General features: G+C 50.1%; 1 protein-coding gene across 1 annotated transcript; it reads left to right on the forward strand.

Moving 5' to 3' along the window:
* Positions 1 to 7,917: 7,917 nt before the first annotated feature.
* Positions 7,918 to 14,654, forward strand: LOC114923390 (acrosin-like). The gene is made up of 5 exons (XM_029286285.1): positions 7,918 to 7,994; positions 8,951 to 9,151; positions 11,056 to 11,327; positions 12,531 to 12,679; positions 14,073 to 14,654. Exons 1-5 carry the CDS (start codon positions 7,918 to 7,920, stop codon positions 14,652 to 14,654), a joined length of 1,281 nt encoding a protein of 426 aa, XP_029142118.1.
* Positions 14,655 to 19,157: the final 4,503 nt, after the last annotated feature.

Here is a 19,157-nt window from a genome sequence, read left to right on the forward strand (position 1 = left end):
TTGAGCAGGAGTGTTTCTTGTGGGGTATAGGAAGGGGGGAAAGTTAAACTCTACAAGATGACCCAGGTTACCTGTAAGGACTTCCCTAATGTGCAGTTCTGGGCAATTTGCAAACACTCCATGCCATTTGGTTGCTAGTCATTGTCACTGTGCTAAGGACTTGAATATTTGTTCTTACACAAAGATGGCTTTTAGTGAATCTCAAACTTGTTCTTAGCCATCAAACCCAATCAATAATTAATCATATTTGAAGATTTTTTGCCACCATTCCCCAATCAGGTGATCAAGTTACAAATCCCAGGCTGAAAGTTCATGGATCTACTGAATCTTCTCCAGAACACCAAAATTTGTGGGCATCCAGATTGATCTAGACCAGGGGTAGGCAACCTTGGCTCTTTTATGACTCGTGGCCTTCAACTCCCAGAATTCCTGAGCCAGCATAGCTGGCTCAGGAATTCTGAGTGTTGAAGTCCACGAGTCATAAAAGAGCCAAGGTTGCCCACCCCTGATCTAGACTGTGGGATGGTAGCTTTGACTTGAAAACTGTCTGGAGCCAGAATCAGAATAGTCCAATCCTGGACAAAACTGGACTTCCCTCTTTAGTAAAAAGAGAAGCCCTAAACAATAGATGGAGCCTATGGTTCTTACCCTGCTTTCCTGTAATCCTTCAATTAAAACAAATAACAATAACATCACACAATCTTTTTTTAGGCAATATATGAAAGTATACAGGAGTTAAGATAGCTCTCAGGTTATTGCACTGGATTGATTTAAAGCAGTGTTTTACAATCTTGGCAACTTTATGTGGACTTCAACTCCCAGAATTTTCCAGCTGACTGGGGAATTCTGGGAGTTGAAGTTCATATATCTTAAAGTTATCAAAGTTGGGAAATGTTGCTTTAAGAAGTTGTGGCACTTTGCAATCCCAACTTTGAAGTACACTGACCAAATACTTTGAGGATGCTCACTTTGTGTGTCTAACAAAACGGGCCTTCTCATATTCTACAGATATTTTACTTATGTTGTCTGGGGAAAAAAAATCTGCCCAAATGCTCTCAGAAAACATTCATTGGGAGGCTGATAAAATTCCAATTCACCAAACTAGATTCTGCTATGAGAAATGAGTAGCCCCAATTTTTGTTCCAAACCAGATTTATTTGGAATCTCAAGGACTAGCGATGTTAGGGGCGAAGGAAGTGTTCACTTGCGCTCCTTCAAATGCTGCCTCACTTCTCTTTCTCAAAGCTTCAGTCTCCAGAGAGCAGATGCAAGTGTGATTCATTGGATTTGATGGGCTGACTGCTTTTTAAAAAACAGAACTTCCCCAAAGAAAAATGGGATATGGCTGGACTGCAGGAGAAGCACTGGCGGAACCAGGGGGAGCAATGAAAAAAGGGAATCAGCCGAGAATCACTACATAGTCGCAAATGAACTCAATCCGATTACTCTTGACTGCCATTCACCTTTATTTAATTCTAACCAGGTGCTGACCTGGTTGTTGAGAAGATCCTTGCGCATAGGCTTTTAGCAATGAAGCAGTTAAATTGAATTGTCTTGTGTGGACCTGGTCTTTTGCCTCTGACACGGACACCCTTAGCCCTTTGGCTTGCTGAGATGTCTCTGCTTTCTGTCCTCATTTCCCCAGGACTTCCTGGTGGTTCCCCCTCGCCTTGCTTTGTCCAATCACCCACTTGCCTCCTCCCAGGTTGGGCAGTGATCTCAAGCTGGGTTGCTGAGGAGAGAGAACCAGGATTCCTGGGTTTTATGATGTCATGTATTCTAGGAAGACGCAAGAGGAGAACCATGCACCTGGACCTGCCAGGAGATGGGATGGCCACTCCTGGAACTGGTCCCTGTTGCAGATGGCAGTTCCTGGTCCTTGCCATGTCGCAGCTGAAACTGGTCCCTGGAGCCGCTTTGCCAGTCACAGAGAACACCTGCGAGTGAGTGGCAAAGGGAGGCTCTGTAGGACTGCCCTGTGGGCAACACGGCCACCCCTGCCCCATGGGAGGCGTCACTGGGCTTCTGCCTTCTGCCAGACGTGACTGTCTTGTCTGCAAGACACGGCAGGCCCTGAACCCAGAGGTGGGGCCAAGCAAAGGTTCCAGATTAATAGCATCAAAGCTCTGGCAAAGAAGGATTTATGCTCCGGGATGGAGAGGGTGGCTTATCCCTACAGTCCGTGGCTTTTATCTCCTGACCACTCTCCATTTGTGCTTCTCTTTAGTGGCGTCTGTGGACGGCGTCCGTTGGCAGCTAGCCACAACCTGCTGCGAATTGTGGGGGGCACCGAAGCTCTGCCGGGGACGTGGCCTTGGCAGGTCTGCTTCCAGCTACCATCGCAAAAGGGCTACGTCAACGCCTGTGGAGGAACGCTGATCAGCTCTCGCTGGGTCCTGACCGCCGCCCACTGCTTTCAGACAGAACAGTGAGCAAAAGAGGGGGTGCCTCTTGGGGGAGTGGGGTGGGCAGGGGTATGCTACAGGGACCTCCAACTGGGTAGCCCAGAGCCTTTTGGGAGTGAAATCCATGGTCCATCAATAGGGCCAGCCCAGCATTGATCCACATGCAGATCTCTTCTGCTTTCCTCCAAAGACCTTTGAGGTTATTTCCTGTCCCCGTTCAGCTTCCTTTCTCAGGGTGACCTCTGTAATTTGGGAATTTGATCTCTTCAAAAAGGAGGACAGCAAGCAACAGGCCCTGAGCTGTAGATTGGTTACCACCTTATGATTTCTTTCTTTCCTTCCTTCCTTCCTTCCTTCCTTCCTTCCTTCCTTCCTTCCTTCCTTCCTTCCTTCCTTCCTTCCTTCCTTCCTTCCTTCCTTCCTTCTTTCCTTCCTCCCTCCCTCCCTCCCTCCCTCTCTCTCTCTCTTTCTTTCTTTCTTTCTTTCTTTCTTTCCTCTCTTTTTTCTCTCTCTCTCTCTCTTCCTCCCTCCCTCCCACCTACTTCTCTCTCTTTTTCTTTCATGCACAAATGTTTCCTTATAAAAGTTATATGTCTCACTTCAGTGTCTCTCTCCTCTTACATTAGTTTCAAGGAAGGAGGGAAGGAAGGAAGGAAGGAAGGAAGGAAAGGGAAGGAGGAAAGGAAGAGAGGAAAGGGAGGTAGGAAGGAAGGGCTGTCTAGCTTTCCTGTTTCTGTTGCCCTTATCAGCAGGCCCTCCTGCCTTCTTCCTCCAGGGTTTCCTCAAGGGGTCCAAGGCCCTGGGCAGACCCTCTGAAATATCTTCTCCTGACATGGACCTGTTCTTTGTTCCAGGGCGGTATCGTGGTACAGGGTGGTGCTTGGGCTCAACCGGATCTCCCAACCTGGTCCTGATGCCCAGAACCGTCTGATCAAGAGGGTGATCAACCATAAGCTGTACAAGAATGAACTGAACAGCACAGACGGAGGGATACAACATGACATTTGCTTGGTGGAGCTGATGGAGCCGGTCCGCTGCAATGACTACATCCAGACGGCTTGTTTGCCTGACAAGAGTGTGACCATCTCAAAGCTTGTCCAATGCTCTATCAGTGGCTGGGGAACCATGGAGGTCAAAGGTGAGGGGCTGGGGGGGGGGAAGGGCCCCTGAAAAAGACTGAAGGCAGGACAAGAAGCAATAGATGGGAAATTAATCCAGGAGAGAAGCAACCTGGAACTAAGGATAAATTTCCTGACAGTCAGAACAATTAACCAGTGGAACTCCTTGCCTCCAGAAGTGGTGGATGCTCCAACACTGGAAGTCTTTAAGAAGAGACTGGACAGCCCTTTGTCTGAAATGGTACAGGGTCTCCTGCTTGAGCAGGGGGTTGGACTCGATGACCTCCAAGGTCCCTTCCGACTCTATTATTCTGTTACTCCATGGTGGAGAGAGTTCCATCCCGTGAATCGTTGAGCAGGGGAGAAATGCAGGCTGGTGATTTCTTCTGCCTTCTCTTCACAGCCCAAAAGCAGCCTGACGTGTTGCAGGAGGGGATTGTTAAACTCATCCCTCACCACACATGCAGCAGCGTTTCATGGTGGCACAAACGGATCAGGCCCGAGAACATCTGCGCTGGACACGAGTATGGAGAGATCAATACGTGCCAGGTAGGCAGCTGGGGGCTTAGTTGGCCCCCCACGTCTTTCAGGGACTCGACTAAAGTTTTGGAGGTTGACCTCTGGAACGTCAAGCCTTTCTTCTGGAGAGGGCTCCTGGAGAATCATGTTTAATGTTTTAAGAACACTGTGGTGACTTTTTCACCATGGGGACAGTGCTTCTCAACCTTGGCAACTTTGAGACGTGTGGACTCTCAGAATTCCCCATTCAGACATGCTGGTTGGGGGGATTCTGGAAGTTGAACCCAAAGGTGATTTTTTCAGGAGGCAACTGGACTTTCTTGTTTTTCTTTGAAGACCTTTCGCTTCTCATCCCAGAAGCTTCTTCAGCTTCTGACTGGGTGGTGGGGAGTGGAAGGATTTATACTCCTTGCAGACAGCTGGTCATTTGCAGTCTTTTAGAGAGTCGTTGAGGCTGTTTGGAGGTTTGTTTGTGTCCTGAAGGTCACCTGAGAGGTGCAAATGGGTGTGGAGCCTTCGAATGGTGTGGGAATATGAAGGGATTTCCAGAAGACATTGCCGACTACAGGAACCATTTGCGCTTCAGTCTGAGATGCAGACAACACAGAGACTCTTCTCCAACAGCCTCCACCAGTCTTCAACAGTGAAGGGACGCAGGGCAAAAAATATCCTGCAGCCCAGAAGGCTCCACACACATTTGCACTGCTCAGGTGACCCTGAGGACACAGGTAAACACCCGAATGGCCTCAATAACACTGAAAAAGATGCAACTTCTTCTCAGGGGCAAGCACTGCCTACTCTGGAAATCCTGATCCATTAATGATGCCCTCTGTTGACAGACAGTTTCCAAATGCCCGTTGGCTCTTGGTCATGACTTCCTTCTGCTTGGCAGGCTGTGGCAACCCTTGGCAGCTTCCATCAAGATCATCTACAGGAGCTCACATCTCCTCACTGGTGTCTCTACGGAGATTCCCCGTCATTTAGGCCATGGTTGTCCCAAAGGTGCTTTTTCCAAAAGGCAACTGGACCTTCTTGATTTTTTTTCTTTGAAAAGGTTTTGCTTCTCATCCAAGAAGCTTCCTCAGTTCTGAAGATCTCACGCTTTTTGGATGAGAACCGAAATGTTTTCGGAGAATAAATGATCTTCTCAACGGTGGCACTGAACGCTACAGGGACGGGCAGGGGAGAATCCAATTGCAATCGTGGGCGGTCTGCTCATCGCCACCTTTCCCCCTTCTGGCTCTAGGGCGACAGCGGAGGGCCCCTCATGTGCAGGGAAGAGCGATCCGAGCGGTACATGGTCGTGGGAGTCACCAGCTGGGGACTAATGACCTGTGTTAACGTCCGGAAGCCAGGAGTCTTCACCTCCACACAAGTCTACATCGACTGGATCGCAACCATGACCAAAGAGGATCTGTACAAGGCAACCCACAAGCCAGTGCTGGCTGAGGTGTGGCCTCCTGAAAAGCCATTGCCAACATCCCCGACCCAATCCAGCACCCAAAAGGTGACGTGGGAGCGTCCCAAGCCCCCTCTCCCACCCAGGCCTCCAACTTTCCCTTCATTCACACCTGGGCCCATGGTTCCCCCTTCCTCTCAGTTCACACCAAGGCCCAGGCCTCCGCCTAGGTTCACATATGGGCCTAGGCCTCCCCCTCCCCCTCGGTTCACACCTGCTCCCAGGCCTCCCCCTCCCCCTCGGTTCACATATGGGCCTAGGCCTCCCCCTCCCCCTCGGTTCACACCTGCTCCCAGGCCTCCCCCTCCCCCTCGGTTCACATCTGGGCGTAGGCCTCCCCCTCAGTTCACACCTAAGCGCAAACTTTCCCCTTGGTTGATACCTGGGTATAGGCCTCCCCCTCAGTTCACTTCTGGGTATAGGCCTCCCCCTTCCTCTCGGTTCACAGTTGGTCCCAGGCCTCCCCCTTCCTCTCGGTTCACATTTGCTCCCAGGCCTCCTTCTGTGTGGAAGCCCTCACGGTGGTACTTCCTTCCTCCCACACGGTGGTACTTAGTTACTGGGACAAGGCCGTCAAAATGGGGAACCGTAACTCCTCCATGGAGAAGAACCCATGCTACTCATCGTCCCTGGACAGGGCCTGCCCTATGGAGTCTGACACGACATTTGAGGACAACTCCCAGAAAGTGGTACCATAGGGCAAGGCCCGCTGGAGGGTTCAGGCAGACATGGGCCTCACGTCAATTACAACAGCAACTGAACCCCAGATTATCGCCCCCTGGTCATTATGTCTCTTACAACTGGAATCCAAGTTTTGCCCAACCTGGCAGTCAGTCTCCCATGCTCTTGCCCCCCAGAGGACCCCAAAGGGGGTAGACATCTTAAGAGAAGCAGGACAGAAGACAGCAGGAAGGAAGCAGCTCTCAGGGATGGCGGCCTGGTCCCCATCCTTGTTTGACCATAAGCCAAAAGTCATTTCTTCCACTGGGATCCCCAGTCCCAGCCTCTTGTTCTCTCCAACATTCCCGGCTGAAGTAAGGAAATCTTGCTATACGTTGATTTCATCTTCTTATAACTAACTTTCGTTGGAATTTCTCATAGGACTTTATTTATTTATTTGGTTCTTTAAAGTGCACGTTGAAATAAAAAAATATATTAAAATTAATGTTGGACGTGTGAAGATGTTTGTGGTCTGGAATTATACACTGGGAAAATTAATCCTCTTCAGATTACGTAAAAATGGTGCCAACGTGGATTAGGGGAATGAGAAAGAAAGAAAAAAAAGGAGTCCCCATTTTCCTCCTCTCAAGAAAGTTGAAGCCAATTAGAAGCTGGGTGAATATTGATGGTGCAGAGATGATGGAGGTTACATTGTCCTTCTCAATGGAGAAGATGTCCTCTCGCAAGGGAGATCCTTTTAGATATTTGTAGGCTGCTATTATATTTCTCCTCCATCATCTCCATCATGGGGTCCTTGGTGCTCTCTGAGCCTGGATGTTTTTCTTGCAGACGTTTCATGACCAAACTAAGTAATATCATTAATGATACTGATGAGGGTAGCATTGATGAAGTTACCGAGTTTGGTAATGAAATGCCTGCAAGAAAAACAACAAAGCTTAGAGATCACCAAAGACCCCAGAGTCCTCCTCCTTCGTCCTCCTTCTCCCTGGCAAATCCCTCTCCCTTCTAGCATTGATGATGTTTCCTAGTTGGGTCATGAAACATCTGCAAGAAAATCGCCAAGCTCAGAGAGAATCAAGGACCCCTCAGTCCTTTTCTCCTCCTCCTCCTCCTCCTCCTCCTCCTCCTCCTCGTTCCCCCCTGCACAAACCCTACTCTCTTGAAGTACTGATGATGTTCCCTAGTTGGGTCATGAAACATCTGCAAGAAAACCACCCAGCGCAGAGAGGACCAAGGACGCCATGGTTCAACCCAAGCTACAAACATTCTCTTCTATCAGTAGCATCTGCACCCTTCACCATTCTCGAGGGACTTGGCTTCCCAACCCTTTCCCATTTTGATAGCGCTTCTCTGAACCTGCTCCAGATTGTTTACATTTTTTGTAACTATAACTGGACAAAGTCCTCTGAGAACAGTCCAGCCTGTTGCTTGCTCAGATGTCCTGTTGTTGCTGACCCAATAAGACAGGTACCGTTCCTGATCCCTCCCTGCCCCCACGTGCAGAATGGGTTCCATTCCTCAGCAAGGTTGAGTGGTTTTGAAGGCCACAGCCAGATGCCCAAAGGGGGTCCCTGCCATTGACCCTTCTAAAGCAAACAACAGCAAAGAATTGTGGTTCTTCAGTGTGATGTCACATTGTCTGTGGGCTGATTGGCTGGGGACTGAAAGGACAGTTTGTGATGTCACGAGTCCTGGGAGCAGGAGGTGGGACCCGACACTTATTGAGCGATGTAGGATGAAGAAGCTGCTGCTGCTCCTCTGGGCAGTTGATGCGCTCTGTTTAATCTACGATAATGAAGAGGACACTTGCACGTAAGTGAGGGCCACAGCTGGAGGGGGTCACTTCGCAGTCAACATTTGGTTGTCCTGGTGGCCGGAGAGGGAGGGATGGTTGTTGGAAATGGGTAGGGAAAGCAACAGCATGAACGGTGACCTTGAGGTCCTGCTGGGGATTGTTCCAGAAGTGTCCAGATTGCCCTGGGTGGACCCTGGAGGAGGAGGAGGAGGAGGAGGAGGAGGAGGAGGAGGAAAAGACCTGGTGGCCTCCCATATTTCCTTCTTGCCATTCTTCATTCAGTCTGATAACAGAAAACTTCCTCCTGAAGTTTCTTCTCAGAAGAACATTTGGGTGGAAGAAAATTCTTGGATGAGAAGCGAAACATTTAAAACAAAACAAAACAAGAAAGTCTAGTTGATTTTTGGAAAAAGGACCTTTGGGACAATCATGATCTGGACGATGGAGAATCTCCATAGACACCTTGCAGTCTTAGTTCAATTGCCTTTCCAGTCACATCAATGGGCTGGGTTCATACAACCATTTTGTGTGTGTTTGTCTGTCTCTCTCTGTGTGTGTGTGTGTGTGTGTGTGTATTTGCTGATACTCTACAGGTAGCCCTCAACTTAACACCACAACTGAGCTCAAAATTTCCCTTGCTAAGTGAAACATTTGTTAAGTGAGTTTGCCCCATTTGACCACGTTTCTTGCTACCGTTGTTAAATGAATCACTACAATGATTAAGTTAGTCAAACTATTGTTAAGAGGAACCTGGGTTCCCCCTGGACTTTGCTTGTCATAAGTCACAAGTCCCTTTTTTCAGTAGTGACCTTGAACAGTCACTAAACGAAGTGTTGTAAGTTGAGGACTGCCTGTACACAACCTTATATTTGTCTATGTGTGTATAATGTGTTTTGTTAGTCTTGTACACCAGTGATTGCAGGACCTCAGGGGAGGCCGTAGCTCAATCAATCGCCCCCCTCTCTTTTCGCAGGAGGGTGTGTGGCAGCCGGCCACTAGCCATGAGCCACGGCATGCTGCGGATTGTGGGCGGGGTCGATTCCCTGCCAGGAACATGGCCCTGGGCAGTCAGCTTCCAGTTCCCGACCCGGCAGGGATTCCGCCATTTCTGTGCCGGCTCCTTGATCAATTCTCGCTGGGTTATTTCGACGGCCCAGTGCTTCCTCATTCTCAAGTGAGCAAAACAAAAAACAACAAATAGCAGAATGTCCCAAGATCAGAAATGGGAACCAGTGAATCTCTAGGTCAGGGGTCTTCAAACTTGGCCCTTTTATGACTTGTAGACTTCAACTCCCAGAGTTCCTCAGCCAGGCATGCTGGCTGAGGAATTCTGGGAGTTGAAGTCCACAAGCAGGGGTCTTCCAACTTGGCCCTTTTATGACTTGTGGACTTCAACTCCCAGAATTCCTCAGCCAGGCACGCGTTGAAGTCCACAAGTCATAAAAGGGCCAAGTTGGAAGACCCCTGCTCTAGGCCGTTGTTTCTCAATTGTAGCACCTTCAAGATATGTGGACTTCAATTCCAAGAATTCCCCAGCTAGCCACACTGGCTGGGAAGTCCATGTTTCTTCAGGTTGCCGAGTTGAGAAGCTTCTGCTTCAGAAGTTGTCATACTAGCTGGGGATCCCACAGGTGCTTTTTCACGAGGCAACTGGCCTTCCTTTTTTCTTTCCGAAGACGTTTCGGTTCTCATCCAAGAAGCTTCTTCAGCTCTGACTGGATGGTGGGGAATGGAGCTGAAGAAGCTTTTGGAGGAGAAGCAAAACGTCTTCAGAGAGAAAAAAGGAAGTCCAGTTTCCTTGTGAAAAAGCACCTGTGGGACAACCGTGACCTGGATGACTGAGAACCTCCGTAGACATACTAGCTGGGGAATTCTGGGAGTTGAAGTCCATGCATCTTCTGATTGCCATGGTTGAGAAGCTTCTTGTTGAGAAGCTGTCATACTGGGGGGGGGAGGGGAAAGAGTTGATGGCTCTTTTTATCTCTTGGATTTAATTTGCACCTTCTTGGCTTTGCCAACTTCCAGACTGGCCCAGTTGACCTTTAAGAGAAATTGTACTGTGTCAACCATCTTATCAAGGAGAGATCCAATCTCTTTCCAATTGTCTGCGAGACATGAGCTCTCCATAACACTGGATCTCTGGATGCCACCACTCCACGTTACTTCAGCACTAGAAGCGTGGTTATCAAGCTTGATCTCTGGATGCCACCATTTTAAGTATTCAGCACTAGAAGCATGGTTATTGTAGTCCGGCCACCTCTAGAAAGTTGCACGCTTCCAGCTGCAATCTAGATTCCACTCAAAATGTCTTAAGGCAGGGGTAGTCAACCTTGGCTCTTTTATGACTCGTGGACTTCAACTCCCAGAATTCCTGAGCCAGCTAAGCTGGCTCAGGAATTCTGGAAATTGAAGTCCACGAGTCATAAAAGAGCCAAGGTTGACTACCCCTGTCTTAAGGGGTCTCCCCAAAAGGAAGAAGTGTAGAAACATGCAAATTTCTAGAGCAAAGAAACCCACAGAAGTCTGGAAATATCTCCAGAAGATCCCATTTCCAGTTAGAACATAGAATAATACAGCTGGAAGAGACATTGGAGGTCTTCTAGCAGATGTCTTTTCACGGTGTCCTCTTTGGCCTTTCAGCCTAGACTCATCATCATTTGCTTGATCTGCTGGGGGGAGGTGTTTGAGACTCTTTGATTTCTCTTGAGTCTGGGGGCTTTCTTGCACTTGTCGCCCACTCCCCTCAGCATAAGAAATAATCTTAGGAAGAAGACTTCCTTCAGGGCTCCTTTCGTCCAGCAGGTAATGAATGAGAGGTGACATGACCCCCATGCCAGGTAGATGTTTGCTGTTTTCCTCGGATAAGGAGGAAGGATCCGTTCTTTTAGCTGAGCCCCAAATTCTCCACTGTTCCTCTTACTTCCCCTTTGGCACCCCAAGTCCCTAAACTGCAAGGGCTCGTGTGGGAATTGAGGTCAGGATCCTGGCCATTGCCTTCCCGTTCCAAGACATCAATGGACCTCTTAAAAGTTGACCTCGTCTTATGTAACGTGATCTCCTGTCTCCCCTTTTACCCAGGTACCTTAAGGTGGAGTACTTCAGACTGCAGATTGGGGCAACCCAGCGCTCCAAACCTGGGCCAGATGCCCAGAACCGGGTCATCAAGAGGCTGGTCAACCATGCTCGCTATGACCGCGACAATCACTTGAATAACATTGCCTTGGTAGAAATGGACAAACCCGTAATTTGCAACGATTATGTCCAGCCCGCCTGCTTGCCGGAGGGGGACCTGGACCTAGATTCGCTCACCCACTGCTACATCTGTGGCTGGGGCATCACGATCATGGAGAGTGAGAGCCCCCAAAATTAAATAAACCAATAATAATCCCCACCCCACCCCCATCCCTATCCTCATGAAAATTGGGGGCTCTGGGCACCCTCTGGGTTCAGTTCCCCAACACATCATCAAGTTTGGAGAAAAGTCTGAGAGATACCTGACCGTTGGTCAGGAGATCTTGAAGGCATCACACTATAGTTTTAGGAAGTACAGAAACAATGTGGTGCTGTGGGTCCTAGGCTGGGCACGGGAATATCGGAAGGGAAGCAGGAACAGGAAAAATGGGTCCTCTGCATCCCTTAAGGAAATAGCATCCTTGGTCTAGACCAGGGTTAGGCAACCTTGGCTCTTTTATGACTCGTGGACTTCAACTCCCAGAATTCCTGAGCCAGCTGTGCTGGCTCAGGAATTCTGGGAGTTGAGGTCCACGAGTCATAAAAGAGCCAAGGTTGCCTAACCCTGGTCTAGTGAGTGCAGGAAGGAGAACATTGTCCTACAGTTGACCCAGAGTTTGGCCACTCCTGTCCTCAGGAACCTTTACTTGCATCTCCTTAAAGATATGCCTTTGTTCATATCTTTATATCAGGTTCTGCGATTGGTGGAAGCTGAACTAGAGAGCCGGGTGAGCCAAAAAATAATATTTTAAAGAAACGCTTCTCTTGTAGAGATAGAGATGAGATGAGAATGTTTCAACACATTCTTTTGAAGGACAGGACTGGACACCACGTCCCTCTGGCTGCACTCCCAAGTTGTCCAAAACAGTTTTAAAAGTTAGTGGTGCCATTCACAACCACGTTCTAAACTTAGAAATAGAATCCAGAGTCTGGGAGGGACCTCGGAGGTCTTCTAGTCCAGCCCCCTACGCAAGGCAGGAGCCCTATACCATCCCTGTCAAATGATTGTGCAGGGTAACTTGGTTAATTTAAACTGGGGAGAGGGTTGGGGAGGGATGTTAGTTTATCGCGTGAATCCAACCTTGTTAGTTTAGGATGCGGTGCATAGTGTGAAGCCAGTAAGTGACTTAATTCAATAACAAGGTCAACGGCATTATGGGAACTTAATCACATTACTAGCAGAGGGACTTTCCAGAGTGGATCTCTGATATTCAGCCCTTCTGTTTGCACGTGAAGCCTGGGGTCAAGAGGTCTGCTGAGGCCAGTCTCTGGTCAGGAACTGGATACCGGTGGGTTGATTCAACCTTCTCTTCTGCTCACAGGGGGAGCCAAATATTCGGACATCCTACAAGAGGCCGAAGTGTCGCTGGTGGCCAGAAGTGAGTGCAACAGCTCTGAACAGTATTCGACCCTCATAAGAGAGGAACACCTGTGTGCCATGTCTGACGATCCCAACAAGGGCAGCTGCCGGGTAAGTGTGCCCAGGGCAGAGGCCTCTTTCCCTCGGATCTGGTCTTCAGGGTCACCCTCCTTCTGCAGGATTTGAGAGGTGCCAGAGAGAGAGAAAAACACAAGTAGTCTTCCTTTAAGGACTAATTGCTCAGCAATCACGAGAAATTACAATGATCCTGAGCAAGGACACTGATGCTTTTTTCCAAAAGGCAAGTAGACCTGGGGTTTTTTTTTGTTTGAAAACATTTCACTTCTCATCTAAGAAGCTTCTTCAATTCTAACTTCAGTTCTTAGTTCTTCCCCTAGAACGGAAGAAGCTTCTTGGATGAGAAGCAAAACATTTTCAAACAAAAACCAAGAATGTCCTGTTGCCTTTTGGAAAAAAGCATCTCTGGGACAACCGTGACCTGGACATTTGAGAATTTCCATAGACCAGAGGTCCCCTGACCTTTTGGGCACCAGGGACCGGTTCCCTGGGAGAAATGTTTTTCTGTGGACTAGAGGGTGTGTGGTTTTGTGTGTTGCCTGCATCCCACGGATGGGGCTTTGCTTGTTTGTGCAGACCGGATGCTGGCATGCTGTGGCCCGGTACCGGTCCATAGACCGGGGCTTGGGGACCCCTGCCATAGACAACAAGGGGACTTACGACTGGTCCTCGTGGCTGCGGCCCTCATAGTATCCCTGGGATTGTGTGCTTGGCAACTGACTCCCAGCTGCACCATCCCATGGTCATGTGGCCACTATTTGCAAACTTCACTGCTGACGTCTGATCACAAAGTCAAGGAGGAAGCTGGCAGGAGGTCAGAAATGGGGATCACAGCAAAGCGGTCAGTTTAGCCATCTCTGCTAACTCCATCAACTTTGGCAGCCATTCATCCATTGTGGGGATTGTTGTTGTTGTTGTTGTTAGTTGTGAAGTCATGTCCGACCCATCGCGACTTCTGGAGGACAAGGACAAGGTTCCTCCAGGCCTTCCTGTCCTCTACCATCTTCTGGAGTCCATTTAAGCTCACGTCTGCTGCTTCAGTGACTCCATCCAGCCACCTCCTTCTCTGTCGTCCCCTCCTTCTCTTGCCCTCCATCTTTGCCAGCATCAGGCTCTTCTCCAGTGAGTCCTTCCTTCTCATGAGGTGGCCAAAGGACTTGAGTTTCCACTTCAGGATCTGGCCTTCTAAAGAGCAGTCGGGGTTGATCTCCTCTAGGACTGACCGGTTGGATCACCTTGCAGTCCAGGGGACTCACAGGAGTCTTCTCCAGCACCATCATTCAAAGGACTCCGTTCTTTTGTGGGATTACTAAGGATTTATAAAAGGGCATAAAAGTGATTGCTGAGTCTTCTGCCGTTGCACGTCCATGGATGGTGATGCTGAGCTTTCTGGTTATGTCTCCTCTCCCTCTCCCTCTTCCTGCAGGGTGACGGCGGTGGACCCCTGATGTGCAGGACGCCCCACACCGAGCGCTACTGGCTGATCGGCCTCAACAGCTGGGGCACCGGCTGCTCCAGTGGCAAATCCCCCGGAGTCTTCACTTCCACCCAGTCCTTCCTCACCTGGATCAAGGACATCCTGGCGAACCCCCCCGCCTCTGGCCTCTCTCCTCCATTCAGACCAACCACGCCCCGCACCCCCACCCCTCCGCCCCCAAGCCGGTTCACGGGAGTGTATTATCTCGACCCCATTTACAAAAAGGTCAACGGGATGCTAGTTGGGTACTTCCCAGAGGCGAACACGCATAGCCTTCCGACGCGCAAGTGGAGACCGCCCGTGAAACGTACCACCTGGCCTTGGTACACAGGAACCCCGAGGACATTCTCACCTTTCACTTTCTTCCCTCAGAACACTCCACGGTGGCCAACCCCCACCACGGCCTTCCTAGGCTGGGGCAAGGGACCTAGCATAATTTATAGGCTGCCCCGGAAAAAGTACACAGCCGCTCCGTACACCACGCGTTTTCGGTGGCCTCAGGCTCAATACTGGAATAGGCACCCTCTTTAAGGAAACCGGGGACTTCCATCCCATCATGGCCCAGATAAAGCATCCACGACCAGGCTCTTTCTGGGGTAATCCCTACCACCCAGCTCCTGAACTCCTGCGTCCTACTTTTCATTTGCCCCATATTTTTTTTATCATTTATCAGATTTCTGTAGCCACTTTTATAAACACACCATTTGAAATCGAGTTGGCCCCAAGCTCCACACGCCGGCTAAATTTCGGACAGCTTAGGAACACGACTACCAACTTTCTTCCTAAACCCACCAGAGAAGCTTCTCGGGAAACCTTATTTCAGACTAGGGTGCAAACGGCCGGTTCCGGGGACCAGGAGCCAATGTCCTGGCAGACAGCCTGAAGCCCGTTTCTGGAAGGAGAAGAGCTTCATCCGAGCCCCCACGGCTTCACACCGTCACCTTGGTCGGCTGAACCCCAATGAAGTCTGGCAGCTGCTCTCCTGTAGAAACACACCCCAAATAAAATGTTTCCTTCCAGAAATGTGTCTTATTTATTTCATGGGACGGTTCTAAGACGTTTCACCAGGCACGAGCAATATCTATCGTTGTGCAGCTGGGATTGAAGAGTAGTTGTCCACCATGTCTAGAGATTCCAGATATCAACTGAGAAAGAAAACCGGAAGAGTATTTGCATGTGATTTTTGGGGCAAAAGAGCTTAATTTTTAAAAATGGTGTTAACAGAAGGACCAGTTATGAATACTGTTTAAAGATCGGAGAAATGCCAGCCACAGCCCTGTTTTCCTAGGGCAGGGGTAGGCAACCTTGGCTCTTTTATGACTCGTGGACTTCAACTCCCAGAATTCCTGAGCCAGCCATGGTGAGGGGAAAGGGAGAGGTTTCCAAGCTGAGCCATGCTGGCTCAGGAATTCTGGGAGTTGAAGTCCACGAGTCATAAAAGAGCCAAGGTTGCCTACCCCTGGGCCAGGGGAACACTATCCTTCAGCACATTCTACCTCGTGGGATTGTCGTCACAAGGATAAATGTGACTCATCGAATAGCCCAAAGCACATATTCCAGTAGAGAGAAGTTCCCATAGGATGGATTCCAGCTCAAGTCCAAAAGCTTGGAAGCGTAGACCTCTTGTCCTGTTGATTGATCCAGAATGGATCCTGTAATATTATCCTGGGACACACATATTTGCCTTCGTTCATCCCTCCATCTTTTCTGTCCTGCGGTCCCTGGACCCAGGAAGGCCCCCAGACAGAGGACCAGGAATGATGGGTGCTTCTCAGGAGGACCTCCCAAAATGCAGACCAGATCCCGGCTAGCCACTCCTCCAATGATGCGGCTTAGTCTCCATCATCATCTGGGCCAGATGTGCCAAGGCATTTGGAAGGGGACAAACGCTGCTTGGAGCTGGCACATTCTGTATGAGGTCATACTGCCTGGGTGCTGATTGGCTGCAACTGGGCTCCGTGCACTTGTGACATCACGGCCGCTGGGAGAATGAGGGAATCAGAGGAGCATCTGGAGCCATCAAGAGGATGAGATGCATCCTCCTTCCACTCCAGATCCTGGCTTCTGTCTGGCCCACTCACACCATAGTTGATACTTGCGAGTAAGTAAGTGAGAAGGAGGAAAAAGGAGGATGGGCCCGATCCAGAAAGGGTTCCAAGAGGCAACCCTTGGAACGAGGTTCCCAAGGAGGCTATGTGCTCGGGAGAAGAAAGGAGGGCGTGTGGGTGAGAGGCCAAACACCATCTTGGCTAGCATAGCTAGGATTATAGAGCTGTGTGGTGGCGCAGTGGTTTGAATGCAGGACTGCAGGCTAATTCTGCTGGCTGCCCACTGCCAGCAGTTCAGCAGTTCGATCCTGACCGGCTAAAAGGTCGACTCAGCCATCCGTCCTTCCGAGGTCAGTAAAATGAGGACCTAGATTGTTGGGGGCAAAAGGCTGACTCTGTAAACTGCTTAGAGAGGGGCTGTAAAGCACTGTGAAGCAGTATATAAGTCTACGTGCTATTGCTATTAGCTGCAGAGAGGGGGCACATGGGCTGACGGTCACCGTCCTTGCTGCTAGTCAGGAATCAATGCTTGTTTCTCTCTCCAGTGTTTGCGGAAGACACCCCTTAGTGCCAGGACATGGCCGAAGTGAGCAGGTGGTGGGCGGAGCCGATGCCGAGGCTGGGGCGTGGCCATGGGTGGTCAGCTTGCAACTCCCCACGATAACAGGACACAAGCACAGCTGCGGAGGCTCCCTCGTGTCAGGCCGGTGGATTCTCACTGCGGCCCACTGCTTCTTGAACAAAAGGTGAGACTGTCCCACTTGGTGGCAGCAAGCATGGTGACAGGGTAGCCGTTTTCTAGTGTTTGAGGGGCTGCCACAGAGAAAAGGGGGGACAATCGACAAAGACAGGAAAGGAGGGAGCCAGACACCCCCAGTGAAGAGGTGGGATCTTATCTCGGTCCATTAACCACCTCCGGAATGACAGGTCCCTGTTTGGGCCCTACGCCAGTGGGCAGAGCTGGGTCCTCAGGCCTTTTCGGAAAGCCAAAACGGTGGGTGTGGATCTTACCTTGGGGGACACCTTAAGAGACAGTGATCGGCTCAAAAATACCCAGTTGGATTTCATGGCTAAGGCGGGACTAGAACTCACAGTCCCCTGGTAATTGGCCTAAAGTCACCTAGCCAGCTGGTGGGATTCAGCCAGTTTGCACCAGTTTGGCAGAACCGGGAACTAATTTTTTGTTGCCCAGGCCCAGAATGGACTTCCGGAAGCGGCATCCACACAGAGAACCGGTTGTTCACCTGTTTGAATCCCACCACTGGCCAAAGCTGTTGGTTGTCTATGGAGATTCTCAGTCCTCCAGGTCCTGTTTGTCCCAAAGGTGCTTTTGCAAAAGGCAACTAGACTTTCTTGTTTTTCCTTGAAGGCGCTTCACTTCTCATCCAAAAGCTTCTTCAGTTCTGACTGAATGGTGGAGGATAGAAGGATTTATATTCCTTGCAGTCCTCTTGCAGTCACCAAGGGGATCCCACACTCATTTGCACTATTCAGGTGATGCTTAGGGCACCGATAAACCTCCAGGTGGCCTCAACAGCTCTCAGAAAGAGTACTAACAACCAGATGACTACTGTAAGGAATTCTCCACCATTCAGTCAGAACTGAAGAAGCTTCTTGGATGAGAAGCGAAATGTCTTCAGGGAAAAACAAGGAAGTCCGGTTGCCTTTGGGAAAAGCACCTTCATGGTTATTGGTGTGGTGGAAAGGGCTGACCCACTGTCTCTCTCGCCAGGGACCTTCCGCACTGGCGTGCAGTGATCGGCGCATGGAAGCTTTCTTCGCTGGGCTCCGAGGTCCACGTGCGCTACATCAAGCGAATAGTGATCCACGAGGACTACCAGAGGACCACGGAGACCAGTGACATTGCTCTGATGGAGCTGGACCAGCCCGTGAAGTGCAGCAACTACATCCAACCGGCTTGCTTGCCTGACATGACCGTCACCATCTCTCTCCTAAACCACTGCTACATCAGCGGCTGGGGCATCCTAGGAAAAACAGGTGAGATCCTAAGGCTGCCCTCTGTGCCCCCCAAGGCCCGGCCACCTCTCCATGCCTCAGGAGCCCCACCTGGAACTCCTCTAGAAGTTTGAGAGGGAGTGTTGTCTACACCCACAACGTGGCTGCCATGGGAGACTTCCCGGGTGCCTAAATAGCCGTGACAGTGAGCGCGGACAGAAGGCACACTCAGCCCTCCTCACACACAGACACGCTTCCTTGGACCCCAGACGCTGCAGGCCTAGTAGATCCTTGTGGAGCAAAAATGCATTCCTGAAAATAAGTGTAATGCAATTTATTTATTTGCAGTTTGCCAGCTTCTTATGCATCATCATAACTGTCACCAGCACCACCAGCACTATCAACGTTTAATGCTTGGAACCACTTTGAGTTCTCCCAGTCCTTCTTCTCTTCTCTTCTCTTCTCTTCTCTTCTCTTCTCTTCTCTTCTCTTCTCTTCTCTTCTCTTCTCTTCTCTTCTCCCATCTCCCCCTCTCCCCTCTTCTCTCCCTCCCCTCCCCTTCTCTCCCCTCCCCTCCCTCCCTCCCCTCTCCTCCCTCCCCTCTCCTCTCCTCCATTCTTCTTCTTTCCTTTCTTCTCCTCTCCCTTCCCCCCATCAGGGCTACTTAGGACAGCCTGGGGGATGCTGGGCCTTAAACTTCCCAGAGGTCACCGCCAAGGCCCTGCTGCTCTCACCCAGAAGGCCCTTGCCTGAAAGCCCCAAAGCACCCTGGGAGGAAGGGAAAGTGGGCCTGCTAAGTCTCCTAAACAGCTGCCTTTCCTTTTAGCAGCCAGGGAGGTGTCTGACACCATGCACGAAGTGAGGGTCAACCGCTTCTCTGTGGCTCAGTGCAACAGCAGCAGCTGGTACAACGGGGCCATTGAGGAACACACCCTCTGTGCAGGTTATGAGGAAGGAGGAGCTGATATCTGCCAGGTAAACCCCCCTGTGGGAGACCCACTTGGTGGACCTTGAAATCCAGCGCCCCATC

Source organism: Protobothrops mucrosquamatus, unplaced genomic scaffold (genome assembly GCF_001527695.2).
Source record: "Protobothrops mucrosquamatus isolate PMUCROS unplaced genomic scaffold, P.Mucros_1.0 scaffold3236, whole genome shotgun sequence".
Classification (NCBI taxonomy): domain Eukaryota; kingdom Metazoa; phylum Chordata; class Lepidosauria; order Squamata; family Viperidae; genus Protobothrops; species Protobothrops mucrosquamatus.